General features: G+C 35.0%; 2 protein-coding genes across 2 annotated transcripts; both read right to left on the bottom strand.

Annotated features, from left to right (window-relative positions):
* Nucleotides 1–3,569: 3,569 nt before the first annotated feature.
* On the bottom strand, nucleotides 3,570–4,829 carry ATNIH1004_005129 (diacylglycerol/lipid kinase family protein; the record flags this gene model as incomplete). The annotated part of the gene is made up of 1 exon (XM_033569789.1): nucleotides 3,570–4,829. The coding sequence occupies one exon, from the start codon at nucleotides 4,827–4,829 to the stop codon at nucleotides 3,570–3,572; it is 1,260 nt and encodes a 419-aa protein (XP_033428595.1).
* A 793-nt stretch (nucleotides 4,830–5,622) lies between these two features.
* Nucleotides 5,623–9,382, bottom strand: ATNIH1004_005128 (inositol polyphosphate kinase VIP1; the record flags this gene model as incomplete). Its single annotated transcript, XM_033569788.1, has 2 exons — nucleotides 5,623–6,923; nucleotides 6,976–9,382. 2 exons carry the CDS (start codon nucleotides 9,380–9,382, stop codon nucleotides 5,623–5,625), a joined length of 3,708 nt encoding a protein of 1,235 aa, XP_033428594.1.
* Between the last annotated feature and the right edge of the window lie 11,106 nt (nucleotides 9,383–20,488).

Raw genomic sequence — 20,488 nt, 5'->3', positions numbered from 1 at the left:
ATCCTTTATATCAGTTGGAATACAATCTATGCAATTAAGGTTTGCAAGGTGCTTTGCTTGGCATGGCAAGATAATAGTCTTATTTTATTTAGGCTATCTACAGTGCATACAGTCCACCAATCAAATAATTTAATTAAGCGTGAACGAAAGCGGCCTTTAAAGACAAGTACAAGTGCAAAAAATGTCTGACCAATTTTTGGTAATTCTTATACAAAAATGCTTAAGATTCCCACCTATATTAATAACTATAATCATTATATAGGTGGCATTAATATTGCCAACTAGTTACGAGAAAGTTATAAAACTTCTTAATATATAGTTCGCTTATGGTGGCCCCCTATTCTTGTAAAGGTCTGGGCCCTGTTTACCTTCTCGGGCCTATGGTCCCTACTGTCCCTTTTGAAACCCCATTGGCCCTCGATCTATATCACGTGACCCTCACTTTGTTTGTTCACCACTCATTTCCTCTTCCTTTCTTCCCTTCTTCAACGATTCCTTTTGTACATAACCTATGGTATAGGTTCTACGTGTTCAGCCCTGACAACTCTACTGATAATTAATACTGCAATAGTTAATGCATATCGGCTATATTACACATATTAACAGCAGCATAATCAAGCAAAGATATCCCAGCCACAGTTCCGGCAAGAGCTTTAACTTAGCTTACTTAAATTTTTTAAAGGACAGTAGCGGGCAGGGCCCGCAAAGTGCTCGAGCCCCGCCGCCCTAGCCTGAAACTCCTAACGAGTTCTCTTAGTCCAAATCTATTATAGATTGAATTGGCTACTAGCCCGTGACACAAGCAGGCATTTCTAACTTGGAACTGTGGGGGCTGTAAGGTGCCAATATACCCTCCATAGATAGGGCGAACATTTTTCCAGGATTTTTATAGAGTTATCAAAGAATAAATCAGTTGAATAGAGTCGCCTGCTTCCTAGAAGGGTAATATTAATTTCTAGGTGGTGAGCTATGAAAGCCAATCAGGAATTGGCGGGGCTAGTAGGCCAATTAGATCGATCCTCTAGGGAAAAAGCGCGCTAATGAAAATATCTTGGCAGCGGACGAAGGGATAATGTTTTAAAAAACAATTAACATTTCTCTCGCAGGCTACACACCTATATGTTGCTCCGCTTCACCTTCGCTGCAATTGGCGCATATGGTTGGTCAGCTTATTGCAGTCACATGACTACTCCCAAGTTTCTTCCGTCTTCCCCTTCTAATTTCTTCCTCCCAGCGATTCCTCTTTGTGTATATCTAGTCATTAGATAGCAAGGCATTTCGCCCCTTTACAATTTCATAAGCGAGCTTTCCGTCCCTCCCAAATCCCAATTTCAACAAGTCAAATTATTTGAAGCAATTTAACCACCCGCCATGCCATCAAGAGCGGGTATAAATGCAAACAATTCAGATAAGGAGGAAAGGGTCCAATGTTGAAATTGGAAGGGGTTGGAAGGCTCGTTTTGTATGGGATGCTCGCTTGTGAAATACGTTACATACTATTGTGCTGTATTATTTAATTCTACCTATCTATTTTTTTCTTTTCCCTTTTGCAGAAGTTAATAGAGTCCATACAGAAAGGGTCTTCCTTGTTTTTATACAGGCTCTAACTTTTTTAATTATACTATTTAACGGCGTCCCGCTGCAGTCACCGGCCTTAAATAGATTTTATTAATCACTTTCCGCAACCTAACCTAACTAAATATAATATATAAATTTTATAAATTTATAAAGTGCGCCAGGATGCACTGCATAATTTTTTTTAAAGACTAGACAAATAGGTTACTGCCAAGCCTATATATTTGCTTTTTCCATGGATCTGGCGCGGTCATAGTTATACAAGATAAAAGATAACTCAAAGCTGGTTGGAAGGGTAGAAGTGGCTAAGAAAGGGAAGAAGGATGTCACGGGTTAAACCCAGTATAGTGCTCAGACTAAGGCCTTCGCTACTATACAGGGCGCTGGATGCGTCGGTTAGTCGTCTTGTCCCTTTTTATATGGTTAAGTGGTTTTATCTCTACTAGCGCAGAGACAACCAAACCATACAAAGGAAGCTAAAATAAATAAAATATTAGGTCATTACTAGTTCTGTCTTTATCTGCAGCCAGTGGTGGGGTTTAATAAGGATTTGCAGATACTAGACCTGGTATATTTAATACCTATACAGTAAAAAAAGTGTTGGGTCGCTCATCCGATAATAGGTGTTCTCATTGATTAGAATGCGAAGCGTGGTGAGGAAGTTGGATACACAGCGGAGCCTTTGACAAAAAGCTATGCAGCTAGCTATAATATTATTAAAATAGTTACTTATCTCCTATAACTAGACCTCGCCTTAACACGCGCGCAACCCTCGGAGGGTGGCGGTTCTCGAGGGTCACGAGGGTTAACAAATAGGACAAACATACGGACCCAGTGAGTTGTATATTTTATGCAATTTCCGGGCCATATTTTTCCATATTTCTTTTACAGGATTAGTATATAAGTGGGTATTTTATTTAAATGACTTAGCAATTTATGTATCCTAATTAGGAAAGGTCACAAAAAAATTATGTAAATTCGGGCCGAGTGTTTAACACTCCAAACGATTATGCCGAGGTCTACCTGTAATTACCTCTGGATCTTGCTGCCCTATGTAGCCACAATCTAGCCAATAAGGTGTATTATCAATTATGTATTGTAGTGGAGGAACGAGAGGGATTGACACGTGACATTTTATGGATAACTATTAAGTCCTCGTTCAAAGAGGTAATAGACAATCAACAACCTTCTTACAGACCACGGAGCGCACCTGCGTAAAGGGAATGTTGTCTTCTCTCCTGCCAGGAACTTGTGGGCTCAGGGCCCACAACTTCTGAGCTGTCTAAAACTGTCTCCTTGATCTACTCCTTCAGAGTTCTACCATTTCCCTCTCATTCAATATCTACCCACTCGTTAGTTAAACACTATCACAAAGGGGTGGTAGGTTGAGCATGCATAGTCTCTGACTGAAAAGCTCAATAATATTGTAAAATAGTATATAAATAATGTGATGGTTTGGTTGTCTCTGCGCTAGTAGGGATAAAACCACTTTACGATATAAAAAGGTACAAGACGACTGATCTTCGATCAGTCGCATCTAGCGTCATATATAGGAGCGAAGGCTATGCCTAGGTAATACATTGGGTTCAACCCTTGACACTCTGCGTTTAAACCGTGACACTTCTGCTATACTGCCATCGCTGCTGGTGCCGACATCTAGAGTTGACGTTCACTCAAGCTTTTTATTTGTCTTGTTTGTTTAGCGCCATTCCTTTCTGGGTTCACACAGCTCCTCGGAGCCGACAGGGGCGACCTGCAGAGCGACATTCGTATGTAAGCCAGGATAGGTAAATGAATACTACTACTACTATTACTACTACTGGCCGCAGCCATATTTATGAATATAGGAACGGAGCTAGCTCCATTTATTTAATTTACAAGTTCGCTGTTGGAATCACCATTTAACCGCGATAAATAAACGGGGGACTGAAGGGGAACGTAAAGTAACAAAATTAGGCATTAAATAGAGATCCTAAAAAGATAACCTATAGCCATCAATGTCTAATATCATCAATACCTGGAGGGGCTAGAATGTTAACTGCATGTTTAACTTCTTTCCTTACTTCCATCCAGCCCCCATTTTCAACAACAACAATCTTCCCATCAATGCACACACGTCTCCATCTCTCATCTATTTCATTAAACTCAATTTTAAATCCTTCAATCTCCGAATAAAAAACACCCTCCTCACCAACATGCTGACCCCCACAATATGCATGGGTCATCAACTGCATAGCTTGTTCTGGAGGCATTGGACCAAAATGGACAAACCAAAGACTGCCGTCCAACGGCTTCGATTTAGGAGAAATCATAAAATCCTTTTCAAGTCTCGGTAACAAGGTTGCTAACACATACATGTGCTCCTTATTGCTCACAGTTTCCATATATCGACTATCTGTTTGTCTGTCCCACTTGGTAAGAGTGATTGTGCCAGCATACTTGTGTGTTTCGGTACCATTCGAGGGAAAGAGGAGCTCATTTGCAGCCATTTTAAACCTATCCGATCCGAACCTGCGATACTCTGTGGTATCACTATCGGCAACTAATGCCGCATGCATACCCCAACTCACAACAACCGCACCGCGGATTTTCGGGCAATCACCTTCTTGACGTGAGTTGCCAAGTATACTAGTTCGGGAATGACCTTCTTCAGTGATATGCTGCGCGCCCGGAGAAAATGCGGCAATAAAGGTTGGTACGAGCTTTGGTCTTCCTCGCAGCAATGTCACCAACCCAGAACTTATGTGTGAATTTAATTGCATGGAGCTTGCCATTGCATTTCCTGTGCCCGCCGGGATCAAAGCAATAGTAGGCGGGGCCAACAGTGCTGCTGTAGCGCTGTGAAAAGTGTCGACAATGTCACTGAGACCACCATCCCCGGAGAGAAGAATTAACAATTGCGGGACTCCAGACTGAGCAACAGGAATAAACTGTGACTTGCACAGCCTAATAATAGTTTGTGCAGACTTTGTTTCATGGACTTTATAATCTACCAATCCAATCTGAACCAGAAATGGTTGCAAAATATACTGGTAAAAATTTTTGGCCATTCCTGTGCCTGAGAGTGTGGATATGATAACATGGACATTCATACTCTCGCCGCTGCAAGGTTTAAGCCAATGGGGAATGTTTGGGCAAAGGTAAGATGTCAGCACCGTAGATGGCAAAGAAACAAGCTGGATACTTTCAAGGTGCGCGTGAACATCTTCAGGGCCACATTTAGCATTCTTGTGCCCTCCCCGAAGGAATAACATGTTGTATCCATTTGTGCTATCATCACATGTTGGTACAATGCAAACTATGTCTTTTATAGCGACAGTAAACTCTCTCTGGTGCTGTAAATCATGGCATAGAACATGGCTCCCTGTGATGTCACAGTAAGAGTAATTGGTCGTAGTAGACATAATTCTAAGTAATCCTATTAGCATAATAGTAAGGGAAATGGCAAGAATAGTATATGATACTTCCACTGTATGTACCTTGTTATAACTTGACTAGCTAGAGTAGTTCACTCTTCACAGGTTGCAACTGAGGTACTCTGTACAGACTGATATGTAACTATGTGGGGTAAGATGGTCAGATATCGGCACTTTAATTTAGTCTAGGCCTATGTTTTGTACCTCGTTCTTGGCGCCTTGAAAAAACAGTGAAACATTCACTGTTTTTTTTACGTGACAAATAAGACAGATCCAAAAAAAAAACAAAAAAAAAATCAGAGCTGGCTACTGGAATTACAGAACTGGGACAAATTGTACACGTGCAATTACTTATTAGGCAGCCATGTCCTCGAGGTATAGTACATATATTAGCTAATTGCTATTGAATCCATTTTGATCTTTTAGTACAAACTTAATCTGCCGAAATGTTACCGCCCAGCAATGCGCGATAGTGTGTATGTATTATAACATATAACATACCTTTTAATGGCTGGGTACATGCTTATCACTTAAGTTTACTGCAATGAATGTTTGTGGAAGTTTAACACTGGTAGTATCACTGTCAGCTCCTAGGCACTTTTAAATAAACCAAGTATGGGACCAGTCACACTCACGTATCAAATTTTGCCTTGAGAGTCTCAATAACTTCCTTCCAATCCTGATGGGCAGTTAAACTCCTCCTCGGCGCACAGCCAATTGCATGTCTGGAATCGAGCTGAACATCGAGAGGGTCAAAAGCATGACAACCTGGGCTGATTGAAATGCGGATGGAGTAAGAATTTGTCGATGATTCACAGTCCTTAGCCTCATAGAGCTCAAAACAAATCTGAGACAAGTAATCCAACTCAGGAATGGCCGTCCTTGCTATCTTGGTTTGTATTCCGCCCTCTAAAATGCAATTTAAAAGTGTGTAAATATGTGACTCCTTCGTAAAGTAAAAAAAGGACTTTGCATCCTGGGAGGCCTGGACTTCCTCTAAGTCTCTAACAACTTCTTGGAGAAGGGGTAGAGATGTTAGTAAGCCGATTTCTAATTTTTCGGTGTCTGTAATCCCATACTCCTGGGGGGTTATATAGTCAAAGAGAACTTTTGCTAGCTTGTATAACTCCCTGAGCTTTGAGAGCCTCCCATCCAATTTCGCCTTCGTTGAACTGGAGCCTGAGTATAGCTTGAAATAGTGGTCGTAAGAGTCATCAAGTGCCCTAAAATGCGGCATTGATTCAAATGCATGCATCCGCTTTCTCAGTCCAAACCGACGAGCAAAAGGTCCGTGTTCGGAATGTTCTTCATTTCTCTCATGACTTGCCCCTTCGCTGCTTGACTTATTATCCTCAGTAGCATCACTTTCATCACTATCTGGTGGCATGAATACCCATTCCAAAAACTGTCGGTTATGAAGAGCATCAAATTTCATGCTATCATAAAGTTCAGATAGTTTACTAGGATCCACTTTCTCCGTGTCACAAAACTCGGCGAAGAGCTTCTCCCATCTTTCCTTGAACAATGTCGGATCTTCACCAGTACACCATCTCCCTTGAATCGAAGATAAGGTAGGAATCTCATACAGGGGGTTAGATGTACACGAGGTAGTCAAGCTCTCGATATCACCCATGTCCATTAGACGATCTGGGGATGATTCAAGTCGCTGAAAATTGTGTCTCATAACATCACGATGGAACTTCATAAGTTCAACAACGGTAGCCAAGACAACTGACGGCTCGGGGATATTATCTTTGGGCCAGGTAAACTGTGATGGTGCCGAGCTCTCACGTAAAAGCAGTTTTAATTTCTTCTTTACCTTATCCATGAGGTCCTTTGCTGCGTTAGAGTCGTCCAAAAGATCTTTCCGTACTTGTATGAAATTTTCAGGAAGTTCCTTTTGGTCAAGAAATGAGCAAGCCCAGATTTGGGCTATGAAGATTGCTTAGCTGATGATATATGAAACAAGGCAAAGCAAACTCACCACTAGTGCTAACTCTTCTCTCTGAGCTAGTAAATATACGAACATTATTTAGCGCCTCTTTGTTCATTAATTTTAAGTCATCGCGCATATTAAGCCCCAAGTCCTGTGCTTGGTATCGTGCTGCATGTGTAGGCTCTCCTCCCCATTTGATTACAAGTTGAAGTTTGTCTAAAACAAGATGGTTCTCGGCAGCGGAGAATCGTGAAAATGTTGCACCGGATATCGAATCACTTCGCGTTTGAGGTCTACCCAGACTCTCATTTTCTGGAGATGTTTCCGTAGGATCAAGGGATACCAGTGTATCCTGAATAATCTCTGTAGAAACCATCGGGTTTGCTAGCGGTTCCTGGCTGCATGGCTGTTCTGGCTCCCTTTTGCGAAACATTGGCTTAATCTGAACTTTTGTTCCTGGCCAGCTTCCTTTCTTTTCAAGCGACGTACGAAGTAATCTCAGTTTATCCATATCCTCAAGCCCGTTCTCCATTGCAACTTTGACAGCATCAGAGACACTAGCCAATGCGGCCTCTCCCTTGATGACTACTTCTTCTTGATGCCCCTTTAATAGGTCAATGAAAGGTTGGCTGTGAAATGTGAACTTAAATTTTTGCTTTGGAGTGCGATCTGCATGTCTAATGACTGCGACCATGCCCTTTAGTTTCCAAGAGTGTTTGGAGGCCGGAGGAGGCGCTGGACCTCCTTCATTCGGGTTGATTGACATGGCAGGTGACTCTGTATTCTGAGACATGTAGGTACTGGAAGATGCGAACTTCTCATGCGTAGATGAGAGATTACAGCCATGTCCATTATCTTTGTTCTCAACAGTATAAGTTGGCACTGGCAAGCCCGATGAGTCTGACGTCTCAGAAATTTGGTTGGCAGGCATGTTTTCATGTAATTTTGGCACGCTTGGAGACTTAAGCAAAGACTTCAGCGCGTGCCTGTGAGATACAGAATACCTCCAGGGATGCGCAGGGTCTGAGGGAAAGACATCATGTGGTTCTGAGCTTCCTTGACATCTGCGTCTCTCATTTAGAAAGGTGTCTCTCAGTATACTGGCACATCGGTCGTAGTAGTCATTATTATCCTTGACAAAGCTCCAGCCGTTAACATCAATCACATAGCTTCTCTCTCCAACACGAAGCATATCAAAACCGCAGATTCTCTGGCCAAATCCATTTGATATTTTCGAGGCAATTGCTGCTTCTTCTTTGCTCAGTTTTGTTATGTATCTTAGCTCCTTGCCATGCGTATTCCGTCGAACAAGTCCATCAACCACTGGTGACTTCCGTGTTTCGGCATGGCAAAAGTCAGGCCCAACAGTGTACGCCTTGACATCTTCTGAATTGTCCACCCGCAGGAACTGTTCATATATGTAGCTTGTACCATTGTCAGTCACCGATCTGGGAACGACTAGCTCGGGATCGTATTCGGAGCTTTTATTCCCGATTTTTCGGAAAAGCCTCCTACCACCACCACCATACTGTTGGTCGTTAGGAAAATATATATGAATATTATGATCCTCCCCGTTAACAGGCTTTTCAACAAACGGTTTCCTGAAAAGCTTGCCGTCGACAATAAGAGAATCTCCGTCCTCTGATAATACAACACTCTTCGTCTTGGAAGCACCACCCCCAGTTCCATCTGCAGAGCCTTCAAGCTTAACTCCCGTTAACCTATATACGTGCTGGGCAAGCTCTGGGGACTCTAAAGTCGGCCCGCCATCTCTATTAACTTCCAACCTTTTCGGAGTGGGGACATTCATATGGTCTAATATCCTCAAACAAAGACGCCTATCCCATAGAACCTTCTGCATAGGCAAGTCATTAACACAAAACGGTTTCCGAAGCCTAGCGTAGGCAATAGCCTTATCCAAGGGAAATCCGTCAGAGAAGAACGCAATAAGAAAGTCGCATACAGGCCAATTCTCTACAGCCTCGTCGAGAATCACCTTGTCACCAAACACTATCACCTCGAATCCACCTTTAGACTGAAGGCGGGTCAGAATATTTTGACTTGGTTTGCTGCGGGCTTTTACATCCAGGGCACAGACACCAATTTTTCCAATACTCGGAAATGTGTACTCTGCTTCGCTGACAGAGCTCGTGGCTGTGCTTCCACTTAAACGTCGCCCTGCGCGGCTGGAAGAACGAGTAGAGGGGTGGGTGCCCCGATCCATATTCTGGTTCTCCATCCCAAGGTCAGGCCTGTGCATCCTGGATTGATTGGCTTGCAGACCGTACGAATTCTCCTTTGGCGAGATGGGAGCTGCTGAATCGTAGAGTAAGCTAAACGGTGGCTTGTCTGATTGATCAGAAACTGTATTTCCAGAAGTAGTGACATTATTTTCCATGCCTCCTGTTCCGCTACTATGAGCCGCATCAAGGCCATGGTCCCGGCCGTAATCCATAAGGCTATCAAGATAACCTAAAGAAAGTCGGTGGTGCTCCGTAGTCTAAATCGATGTTCGTAACGAAGTGTGGAGCGAAAGGAAGCAAATATTTATAAAGGACGCAAAATGGACGGGTACGGTCTGCAAGTCGTACAGTTCTAGCCAATCGTGGGAGTGGAACGGACTCCAACTTTGAATTGGAACATGGCTAAATTCTCCATATGAGGCCATATAATTTATGAGTACAGTAAATCCCTATATAAGCAATGAAAACAGAATAGCTCAAAATTTGCTTATACTGGATTTTGTTCAAAGTGAAGTTTTACTTTTTCTTAACCACCATCTTATTTTTCTCCTTTAAAAAAAGAAATAATAGTGTGACTACGCGCCGCTATTGGCTCCACTCCATACAGTCCCTGTCCTCATATTGGTAATTTTACGAAATGCCAGGGTAGTAAACCCCAATAATTTCAATGCCAGCAGGCTGTTTTCAATTTACCAATAAAAAATATAACTTACAGGTTTTCTAGGGTACAGTTCTTCACAGGGTAATATATAGAGATATAAATAATTTTAAATGTAGGGCCCTGCGCCTCAACATACTTCCAGCTCGGCTGAGTGTCACGTAACTAACCCACATAGATGCTGATCTGCCGTCGCGGATCCAACTTTTTCCTCTATTACGCTTCACATTTTAATCAATGAGAACACCATTATTCGGTGAGCATCCAACAGACCATAACTACAGCCCAATAAATAACTCCTTGTGGTTTAAAAACTACTTATTGTTGGAAATCAGGATGCCTAAGGCACCTTCGTATATCCTAGTCCCGCAGCGATGTGATATATCATATCCAGGGGCTAAGGGACACGTAGACACAAGGAAGCGTTTGTCTACACTCTCTCTACTAGATAGAAGAACATACTCACCACACGATACTAGATCGCACGATAGTTTCAATATACTATCTAGTCACCGCTATCCTAGCACCTCACAACATAGCTTCTTCCCCGAGATTCTCAACACTTATAACCTTTAATGGCCTTTTAAAAAAATTTAATTGTTATAAAAATTATATAAACCCATGGAATTCTATCTCCACTGATAAATCTTTCATAGTTTTAAATTAAATTAATATACATATAAAGTTAAAGCTAGAGGATGTTGAAGCACTATACTAACCATAATAGGAATAGCTAAAAGATATACCTTTTTAGAACTAGCTTAGAGGATATAGGGTTTGAATACTATTCTATAATAGTATAGAGAGATAAGTTATCAACCTATATTAAACAAGTATAAGTAAGATATAATAAATGTATAATATAATAACAGAAAATAACTAATATTTCCCATTCAGGAAGGTATATTGTTTAAGAATATTAAATAATAATTGTTCCCTTCTTTTGAGCAGAGATTTGAGCTGCTTTTACACCTTTAAAATCCTCGGGCTTCTTTCCGAATTAATTTGGGAATCGGGATTAGAGCCCATACCACATTTGGGTTTCTTTGGACCGAACTATAGAGATTTCCGTTTTCTGTTAGATAATTAGAATATCTTATATTCTGACAGTTAGTATTATTAGTATTTAATTAATTTGATAACTATGTCAAGGGTTGAACCCAGTGTATTTCTCAGGCATGGCCTTACGCTCCTAGACTGTCTTGTACCTTTTTATATGGGCAAGTGGTTTTATCTCTACTAGCGCAGAGACAACCAAACCATCACATGGCAATGATTAATCCGAACATTATCGATTTGATTACAGTGATTTGTGTAAGATTTGTAGTCTAACCTTACCCTATGCTTAAATACAATAAAAGTTTATATACTATAAATAACTATAAGAATCACGTATTGTCCAGTTTAATCCGGGATAATTATCCCAAGGTTCGCTCCCTTATTACTCAGCCAATTTTTAGTCTTTTTTTATAATACCTTTAAGATACGTGATTCTTATAGTTATTTATGTTAAGAATCTCGGGGAAGAAGCTATGTCGTGAGGTGCTAGGATAGCGGTGACTGGATAGTATATTAAACTATTAGTGCGATCTAGTATCGCATGGTAAGTATATTTATTTATCTAAGAGAAAGAGTATAGACAAACGCTTTCTTATATCTACACGTCCCTTAGCCCCTGAATATAATATATTATATCACTGCGGGACTAGGATATATAAAGATATCTTAGGCATCTTAATTTCCAACACTCTTACTTAGACTTGTCCTGTAAAATATAGCTTATATATTTTTATCCAGCACACTTATTTTCTCTACCTTTTTTTTAATTATCTCCCACTGTCTACCAATCCTATCTTGCTGCGATGTTGTTCTAGTAGCTTTTATAGTAGTAGCTTTGTTGTACTGTCTACAAGTATTTTACAAGTTTGGATATATTTAGTAGTAATAATATTACGCTCCTTTAAATCACATGTAAAGTGGTATATAATATTAATATATTTTAAATATTTATTTAATAATAGTTAATTAATAAGTATAATTATAGAAATATTATTTTTATATATTAAAATAGTACACTGGTTTTTATTAATATACTTTAAATAGCCTATATTTATTATAAATTATATAATCCACTTAGTTTATTTTATATATAAGGCTAATATAATATACTTTGCTTTGGTTGTTAATATTAATACTGCAGGTTATTTATAGCTTTGCTATAAAATTAGTCCTCCTTCTAGTATAAAAAGCATGCCAGATTTTAACTTTAAATTAAAATAATCTCTTGTATAATTAGTATTTAAATAGCTAATAACCTAATTTATATACCTAGAACCTGGTCCATAGTAAATCTTTAGGTTAATTGTTAATTACAGGTAATATAAAAGGGCTTTTATATCTTAAGCGTGCTTTTTAATTAGTTTATTTATAAACTAAGCAAGCACGCTTGTTATATATATATAATATTAGATTATAAATAAACTATTATAAATATTATACTACCAACTCTTTGCTAATAATCTTATTTAAATACAAGTTTATTATCTTATTATACTTTTAATAATATTTTACTACTTAATATTAGGGAACAGGTTAGTATAACTACTTTGTAATTTATATTATACTATTACAGTATTTGCTTGATATATACTAACTAGTCTAGGTAAATTATATAGTTTAAATAGTCACGGGTTATATAAATACTAAGGATTTTTAAAATCTCCCCTAGATCCTTAATATTAAAGTGTTCTGTGAATTTTACTTTAAATTTATTAATTTTGTGTATATTCTTTGTAATAATAAGCAGGTTATTTATATATAGTCTAATAAAAATATTTATAGTATAGTTACAGAATATATATAGTTTACTTAGGATAGCTTTAAATCCTATTTTTTTAAGTATTTTTAAATATAGGTTATACTAATTTTATATAGCTTATTTTAAACTATACAAGCTCTACTTTAAGTATATATTTATTAAATAGCTTAATACTAGCTAGTAAATATATATATATTTGCTCTTGTAGTATTACTTTAGTAAAAGTATTGTTAATATTAACCTAATATATTTTAAGGTTTTTAAATATAATAATAGCTAGCATAATTCGCAGGGAGTTAATATAAATTATTAGTATAAAGGTTTTTTTATAGTTAACTTTTTAAACTTTTAATAAAACCTTTTATAATTAATTATATTTTAAATTATTTAACTCCCCTATTTAGCGCATACTTAACTATAAAAACCTATTTTATAGTAATAATATTAGCGCTGTTAGGCACGTGGGTCTTATAAAAGGTGCTGTTAATAATAATTAAAATTTTAATTAAATAGCCTTTTTTTTTACTTGGGTTTATAAACTAGGTTATTAATAGCTTCTTTGTATATACAAGGGATTAGAATTAGGTTATTAATTTTAGGCACGGTTTTCGTGATAATTTTAACTAATAATATAAAATAAATTATTTTATTAATTTTATTTTACTACTTTTGTTTCTTTAGTTTTAATCTTTTTAATTAGTAGAGATTTATATTTTATACTAATTTATTATTAGTATATTTTTTTTTTTTTAGTATATAAACTTCTAGTATTTCTTGTATTTTTACAGGAATCAGCTTTTTGTTACTAGCTCCTACTAAGTTTTAATACTTTTAATAGTAATTATCCAAGTAATTATAGTTAAAACTCTTAGCTACTGTCTTGTATTATTTATTATTAGCTGGTTCTAGCAAGCTATCCTGCAAAGTTAGTAATCTTTTATCCTGCTTTTTTAGTTAACCTACAGGATCTATCTAGTAATATAATAAAGGTAGACTTAATTTACAGCTTTAGATTAATTATAATATATACATGTATTTTTACAGCTTTATTTTAAAACTTTATTAGTAATAAAGCCTGTTTAAATATAGCTTATATTTTTTTTTTAGTTATTTATATTATATATTTAGCTGGACTATTTTAGTACAAGGTGTATAAAACTATTAATTAAATTTTTAGTTTATTACTTTTTTTTTATACTTTGTATTTTTTTATAAGTTCTCCTGTGTTGTTAATAAGCCAGCTTTAGCTTTAATTAGATTTAATTGCTTCTTTTTATTTTTCTAGTACTGTGGGTGCTCTCTTTTAGAAATTAGTAGTACTAGTCTTGCAGGTATAGCTATTTAAATTTAATAAACTAGTAATTGCTATTAATTATTATTAGTAAAGGCTGCAGATATTTAAATATATTTATTTTAGTAGTTTAGACTTTTTATTACTTTACTCTTGGCTTTTATATTTAATTATTTTTATCCTCACGTAGATGTTGCATACTTTAGGTTCTGCTTAGCAAGGAATTAGTTTTTTAAAATTTATAATTTTATAAAGGTTTTACAGCTTGCTTTTATAAAAATAGCCTATTTATTAATACTATAAGTTATATATTTTTTCTTTTTATTATAATATATATGGGGTCCTAGTTCTAGTAAATTACTAATTTTTTATATTGTATAGGCGTATTTTATAATATTTAATAAAAACTATTTAATAATATACAGGTTATTTTTAATTATTACCTGTAATACTAATATTTAGTTGCAGTAAAATAATATACCCTTTTTAGTAATAATACCTCGCAGTCCTTGTTTGTATAAAATATAAATAGAAACTAGATTTGCACTTAAGCCAGGAATATATAGAATATTTTGCAATATAATCTTATTATAATAGGTATTACTTAGCTATATAGTACTATAACCTTAGATTAGTAGTTATCCAGCACCTGTTTATATTTTGTATTTAGTTATAATTATATAAAGCTTAGTAAATAGCTTTTAATTACTAGTTATATGCGATGTTACACTAGTATTTATAATTTATTTATATTTATTAACACAGGGAATAAATTCCTTATTAGTTAACATAGTTAAGTCCGACAAAGCTTTATAGGTAAATTTAGGAGCTTTTATAAGCTATATTAGGTATATTTTTTTATTATTAAAGTTAAAATTAAATCTGGGTCTAATTAAAATAATTTAGGTACTAAATTTAATTTCTCCCTTTTAAAGCTAGATTACAAGTTTATATTATATATATATACCTTTTTCTATTTTTTCTAGCAGCATTTTTAAAGTTTTATATATAGCTTTTTAAGTTTAGAGTAATCTAGGTACTTATCCTATAGGTATTTATTATTATATATAATATAATAAGGTTTTTTATTTTTTTTAGTAGCAGCTTAATACAATTGCTTTTTTAGCTTGTAGTTAAAGCTTTTACTAGAGATGCTATATTACTAATATAATTTTTTATTATATTTTTAATTATATATATCTCAGTATTTTAAATAGCTATAATCACGATTATATTATTAGTATTAAAATCCCTTTTAACCTTTTTAGTAGTTTTAAGCTAGGTATGTATTCTTAACTTTTATATTTTTTAATTAATTTTTTTTTTCTAGTATTTTAAGGGTATTATTAATATTTTTTTTAAAAACTTTTTAAATATTAAATATATCTCGCACTACTTTATATTCCTCCAGGAGTAATGCAAGAAGCTAATTAAATATTATTTTTTTATTTAAAGCTTCTTATATATATAGTAGCCTGGCTTGTAGTTTTTATACTATTTTACAAAGCTAGTTATAGGCGTCCCGAATATGCCCTTTACGCAACTGCGTCCCGTGGTCTGTGAGAAGGTTGTTGATTGTCTATTACCTCTTCGAACGAGAAGATAATAGCTATCCATACAAATGTCACGTGCCAATCCCCCGAATTCCTCCACTACAGTAATAGCTCTGTTCGCATATTAGTCTAATTATTTAGGACCTATAATAATTTACTAGAGGTTTTTTACTATCCACTGCTTTTTTAAAGATATTAAACTATTAGTTTATATTATTTTTTAACAGTTTTGGGACTATTTTTTAGATATTATTTAGGTTCACGCTATTAGATATTATTTAAAGAGGTAAAGTATTAGTTATAAAAGGCCTTTTAGTATTATTTTTATTATAATTAGATTAAACCTGCGAGGTCATGTTTAATGCAGGTGTTGTTATTTCTGGAACTAGTATAGTAGGGGGTTATAAACTATAGTTTTTAATAGGCAAGTTAGGTAAGTCTAATTCTATAATTAATAATATAACTTTTTATAGTTCAGTAAAATTATATATATTAGATATTAGGAGTAACAAAGTAAAATAATAATAAAATAAGTATAATATTTAGTTTTTTTTATAAAATTACTAGAATATTTTTTGTATACTTTATTTATTTTATTAAAACACTGTGTACATCTGACTTTGTAATTTTTATTAATAACTAAATAATGCGGAGTGTCTAGGTGCGAATATTTTTTTATTATCCTAGTAATATAATTATATATTATAATAGGCTTTGCTGGCTGGTAAACACTTCGAGGGAATATTATATCCTTATAAAAGCTAGCTAATAATAAGGGAATATAACCTTCTTTAACCAAAACTCCTAGCTCCGCAGTCTATTACCAAAGTTAGGGCCCTTTGACAACACTAATAATAACTCTTTGTAGTTTGTTTACTACAGACTTACCTAGGCCCAACTATTTACTAGCTTTACAACCTCAGCAGTACCCAGCGCGCAGCCGGGCTTATAACCTGTTAAGAATCTCGGGGAAGAAGCTATGTCGTGAGGTGCTAGGATAGCAGTAACTAGATAGTATATTAAACTATTAGTGCAATCTAGTATCGCATGGTAAGTATATTTATTTATCTAGGAGAGAGAGTATAGACAAACGCTTCCTTATATCTACATGTCCCTTAGCCCCTGAATATAATATATCACATCGCTGCGGGACTAGGATATACGAAGGTGCCTTAGGCATCCTGATTTCCAACAATTTATAGTATATAAAATTTTTGCCAAATTTATGCATAAGGTAAGGCTAAAATACAAATCTTACACAAAATCACTGTAATCAAATTGATAATGAACGGATTAATCATTGCCAAGCCGGGTGGAAATAAAGAGTTTAATAAATTAAAATCTTTACATATAACGTGACCGGCCGCCGAGCTGCGCGCCTCTGTATTGCATATAAAATAGCACTTTTTACAAGCCCAATATCTTAACAATAACATGACAAGAGGGCCTAAAATCTATTAAATATATAAATACTAAGCCTACAGTATATCCTTCAAGGGTAGGATTTCTAGTTTACTGTATTTCAAAATACATTTAAATAAAGTGGTATTTAAAATAATATTGCCATATAAGTCAGTAAAAATCTTAAAAATTCTAATTAAATTATATAACCATTCTAAAATATATAAATATTAAGGAATACTTCCAATATAACTCTATGTTGTTAAAATATTAAGGCCATAAAAAGTGCTATTTTATATTCTATACAGAGCGCTCAGCTCGGTTCGGTCACGTTAGTAATATAAGCTTAGCAAGAAAATATACAGGTAGACTAAAAAAAATTCAATGTACCAAAAAAAACTGATATTTATGCCGTAGTTAAAATTAATTATTTAAATAGGGATAAGCATTGCTTTTTACCCATAAATTAATTAAAATTTTAAATAATTTTACAAAACCATTTATACCCCTAAATGCTTTAAATAGATTAAACAATGCTCCTACCTGCAGCTAAATTTATATAAAAATACTGTAACATAAATAAGCCCTTTTAAAGCCCTATATATTTATAATTCTAAACTATACTTTAATATTATAAATAATATTATAAAAGGGAGGCACCAGCTGCACAGAATTGAGTTAAGCAACTATATGTATTATAAAAATCCGAGAAAAATATTTAAAAGCTTAAAAAAGGCGGGCAAAAACTATAATTAGTAATATAAAAATAGCATTTAAGAAAGGGAACGGTGTTAAACGTTTTATAAGAAATCCATTTTTAAAAGACAAGAAACTCCAGCCCTGTTGGTTTAACAATTATTATAAGTTTTTGAACAAATTATATTACAGGCCTACTGACTTTTTTATTAAAGAAATATTATTTTACGTTATGGCACTATGCTGATACCAGACTAGGAGGATAATAATAGTATATAAAATTTTAAATGAAACCAAAAACAAGGCAATTATTAATAGATAACTATACCATTTCGTTGATAAACTACATAGCCTGCTAATATAGCTAATAGGTTTTTAAAAAAAATACTATATACAAAAATAACACTTTGAGAAAAACTACCTAAAATAACTAAAAATACATATATGTAAATGGCCTATAAAGTTTCTAGATAGAACAGCCTAGGACTGTTACTTTTTTTAAAAATTTTTTACTCTTTGCCTATCTCGTTAATCTACAGTGGGATAATATAGAAAGGTTTTGTGATGGTTTGATTATCTCTGCGCTAGTAGAGATAAAAAAAAGACTCGGCCAAATAAAAAGTACAAGTCTAATTGACAAATCAATCGCATTAACGCCCTATATAGTAACAAAGGCTTTAGTCTAAGCAGCATACTGGGTTTAGCCCGTGACAGGTTTATAGCTTATATTACTTTTATCTTTGTTGTGCCTATTACCTATACAAGCGTTCCCTAGCTTAAGGAGTTTAAGCTTCAGTTTCTATATATATCTAATCCTAAAATAGAGTATTGTTGAATACTGTTCTATTCCTCTACTAACTAATCCCTTCTATTCTACCGCGATACTCTTTTCTATTGCAACTGTCTAGTAACAGTCTATTCCTTTTTTTAAAAATATATATTCCTGTCCTCTTTTTTGGGTAAGAAAAGGGCCAAAAGTTTTTCTTTATTTAGGGTTCTTATAAACCCTCCTCTAGTATCCCTGTACACCAGTAGGCTGACCGTTGGGACGGGATTTGGGATCCCGGGCAAGTCTCAGTCCCGTCCTATATTCCCATAGGAATCACATTTTGATTCCCACCCCATGCCAAGACTTTTGGGAAGGGATTCCTATTACAAGGGATTTAGGATAGGAGATTCTGTCGGAGGAAGGCGGTAGGGGAAGTAAGGTATAATGAATATTAGTAATATCTTTAATAGATTCTTATATTCTTATAATAATAATATATTGAAGAAAGAATGGATTGAATTGCTCGTCTCCTAATCATAAAAATTGCTTCCAAAGAACTGCTTTTATATTCGCATTTTGGTTTCCTTTTTGGGTAATTAAATCTGTATTGAAGTTCAGGTAAGACTTGCTTTGAAATCAACAGAGTCATATAACCAATCAATTTCTCATAGAATCTCATAGAAATAGATTGAAATATTTTATAGTTTTCTGTGACTCATAAATTATGACTCATAATTTTTCCATGGTTTTGCTGATATTTTGCAGTAGTAATTGGTGCCTGATATATTAGGCTCCTATTTCCGACAGATTCCTATTCCTACTTACTTTAAAAATTAGGTCCTGTTTCCTGTCTTATTTCCTAACCTAAGATCCTGAATCCTATCCTACTTTTTAATAAAGAATCCCGAATCCTGTCCTACTTTCTAATAGAATATTAGTTTAAAAATTTATATAATATAAAAAAAAAAAAATTTTACTATATAAAAAAATATAAAGTAGTTATTTATTATATAATTAAAATAAAAAAAATTTTTATAGGATTTTCCCTAGAATTAGGATATTCCTATTTTTTTATTTATAAGTTTGGTCCTATTTCCTGTTTTATTTTTAAATAAAAATTAAAAAAAATCCTGACCTAGGGAATGGTATACTCCCTAAGATCTTTAATTCCTATAAATTTCCTAAAATTAGTCCTGTTCCCGTCCTGGTCCCGTTCGGGAGGGAAATCCCAAGGGAAAATCCCCTCCCAACGGCCAGCTAACACCAGGCATTAATAAAAATAGGTGGTATAAAGTGCCATGGATTTAATGGGGCTCCAAGCTCGGACGGAACAACCACCCCCCAAGTTCTCGGGGAACCATCCTAAAGGTATCCAGCTACTTATCTTTAGATATCCAGACGAATTGGCTTGTATGGCCTCTCTGTAATGGATTACACAATAATTCTGGCCTACCCCTTTTTGCTATATAGGGATTCGCTTAGGGAGTTAGGGTTCTATTGGGAATCCTAAAAGTTAGTCTAGAAATAATCCTACACCCACCTTGATTACTTAGGACTATTATAATTTTCTTACCTGATTAACGATCTATCCCGTATGGTAGATTTTCATATTCTAATTTTTTCCTTAATTACCTAAGAAAATATGATACTGCCTCCTGTAATAAGGATAGGCCCTAGTAGCCCTCCACGCGATTTTTATATTTACTTTATCATCGCACTTTGGACGAATAGTTTTTAGTATGGCTTGATTTAACTTTTTTAGCAACTGCATAGCGATAATATTGGGTAAAGTTATTAATTAATAAAATCAATAATATTTTCAGCTGTATTAAAGTATTTGGTCTTAGGACCTGGGGGGAGCGGAATTTAATTATAATGTAATCTCCTTAGTCCGAAAAGGGTAAGACTAGGTTACAGGGTACACCCAATTGCCACGCCACTGCAAAAAGGTCAACTAGACTTGGTAATACCAAGTCTGGCTCCCAATTCACTTATCTACCGTCTCCGGGGTCACACTAAATTAGCTGTGATTACAATAAAATATTACTAATATTTTATACCTCAGGATTATTATCAGAGCTTCGTATCCCTAGAAATGCAATAATAGTGGCACACTTAAAGTCATTTACATG

This window comes from Aspergillus tanneri (assembly GCF_003426965.1).
Source record: "Aspergillus tanneri strain NIH1004 chromosome Unknown AapTan_3_pilon_pilon_pilon, whole genome shotgun sequence".
Classification (NCBI taxonomy): Eukaryota; Fungi; Ascomycota; class Eurotiomycetes; order Eurotiales; family Aspergillaceae; genus Aspergillus; species Aspergillus tanneri.
The sequence above is the reverse complement of the archived record's forward strand: the minus strand, read 5'-3'. Positions and strand labels throughout refer to the sequence as shown.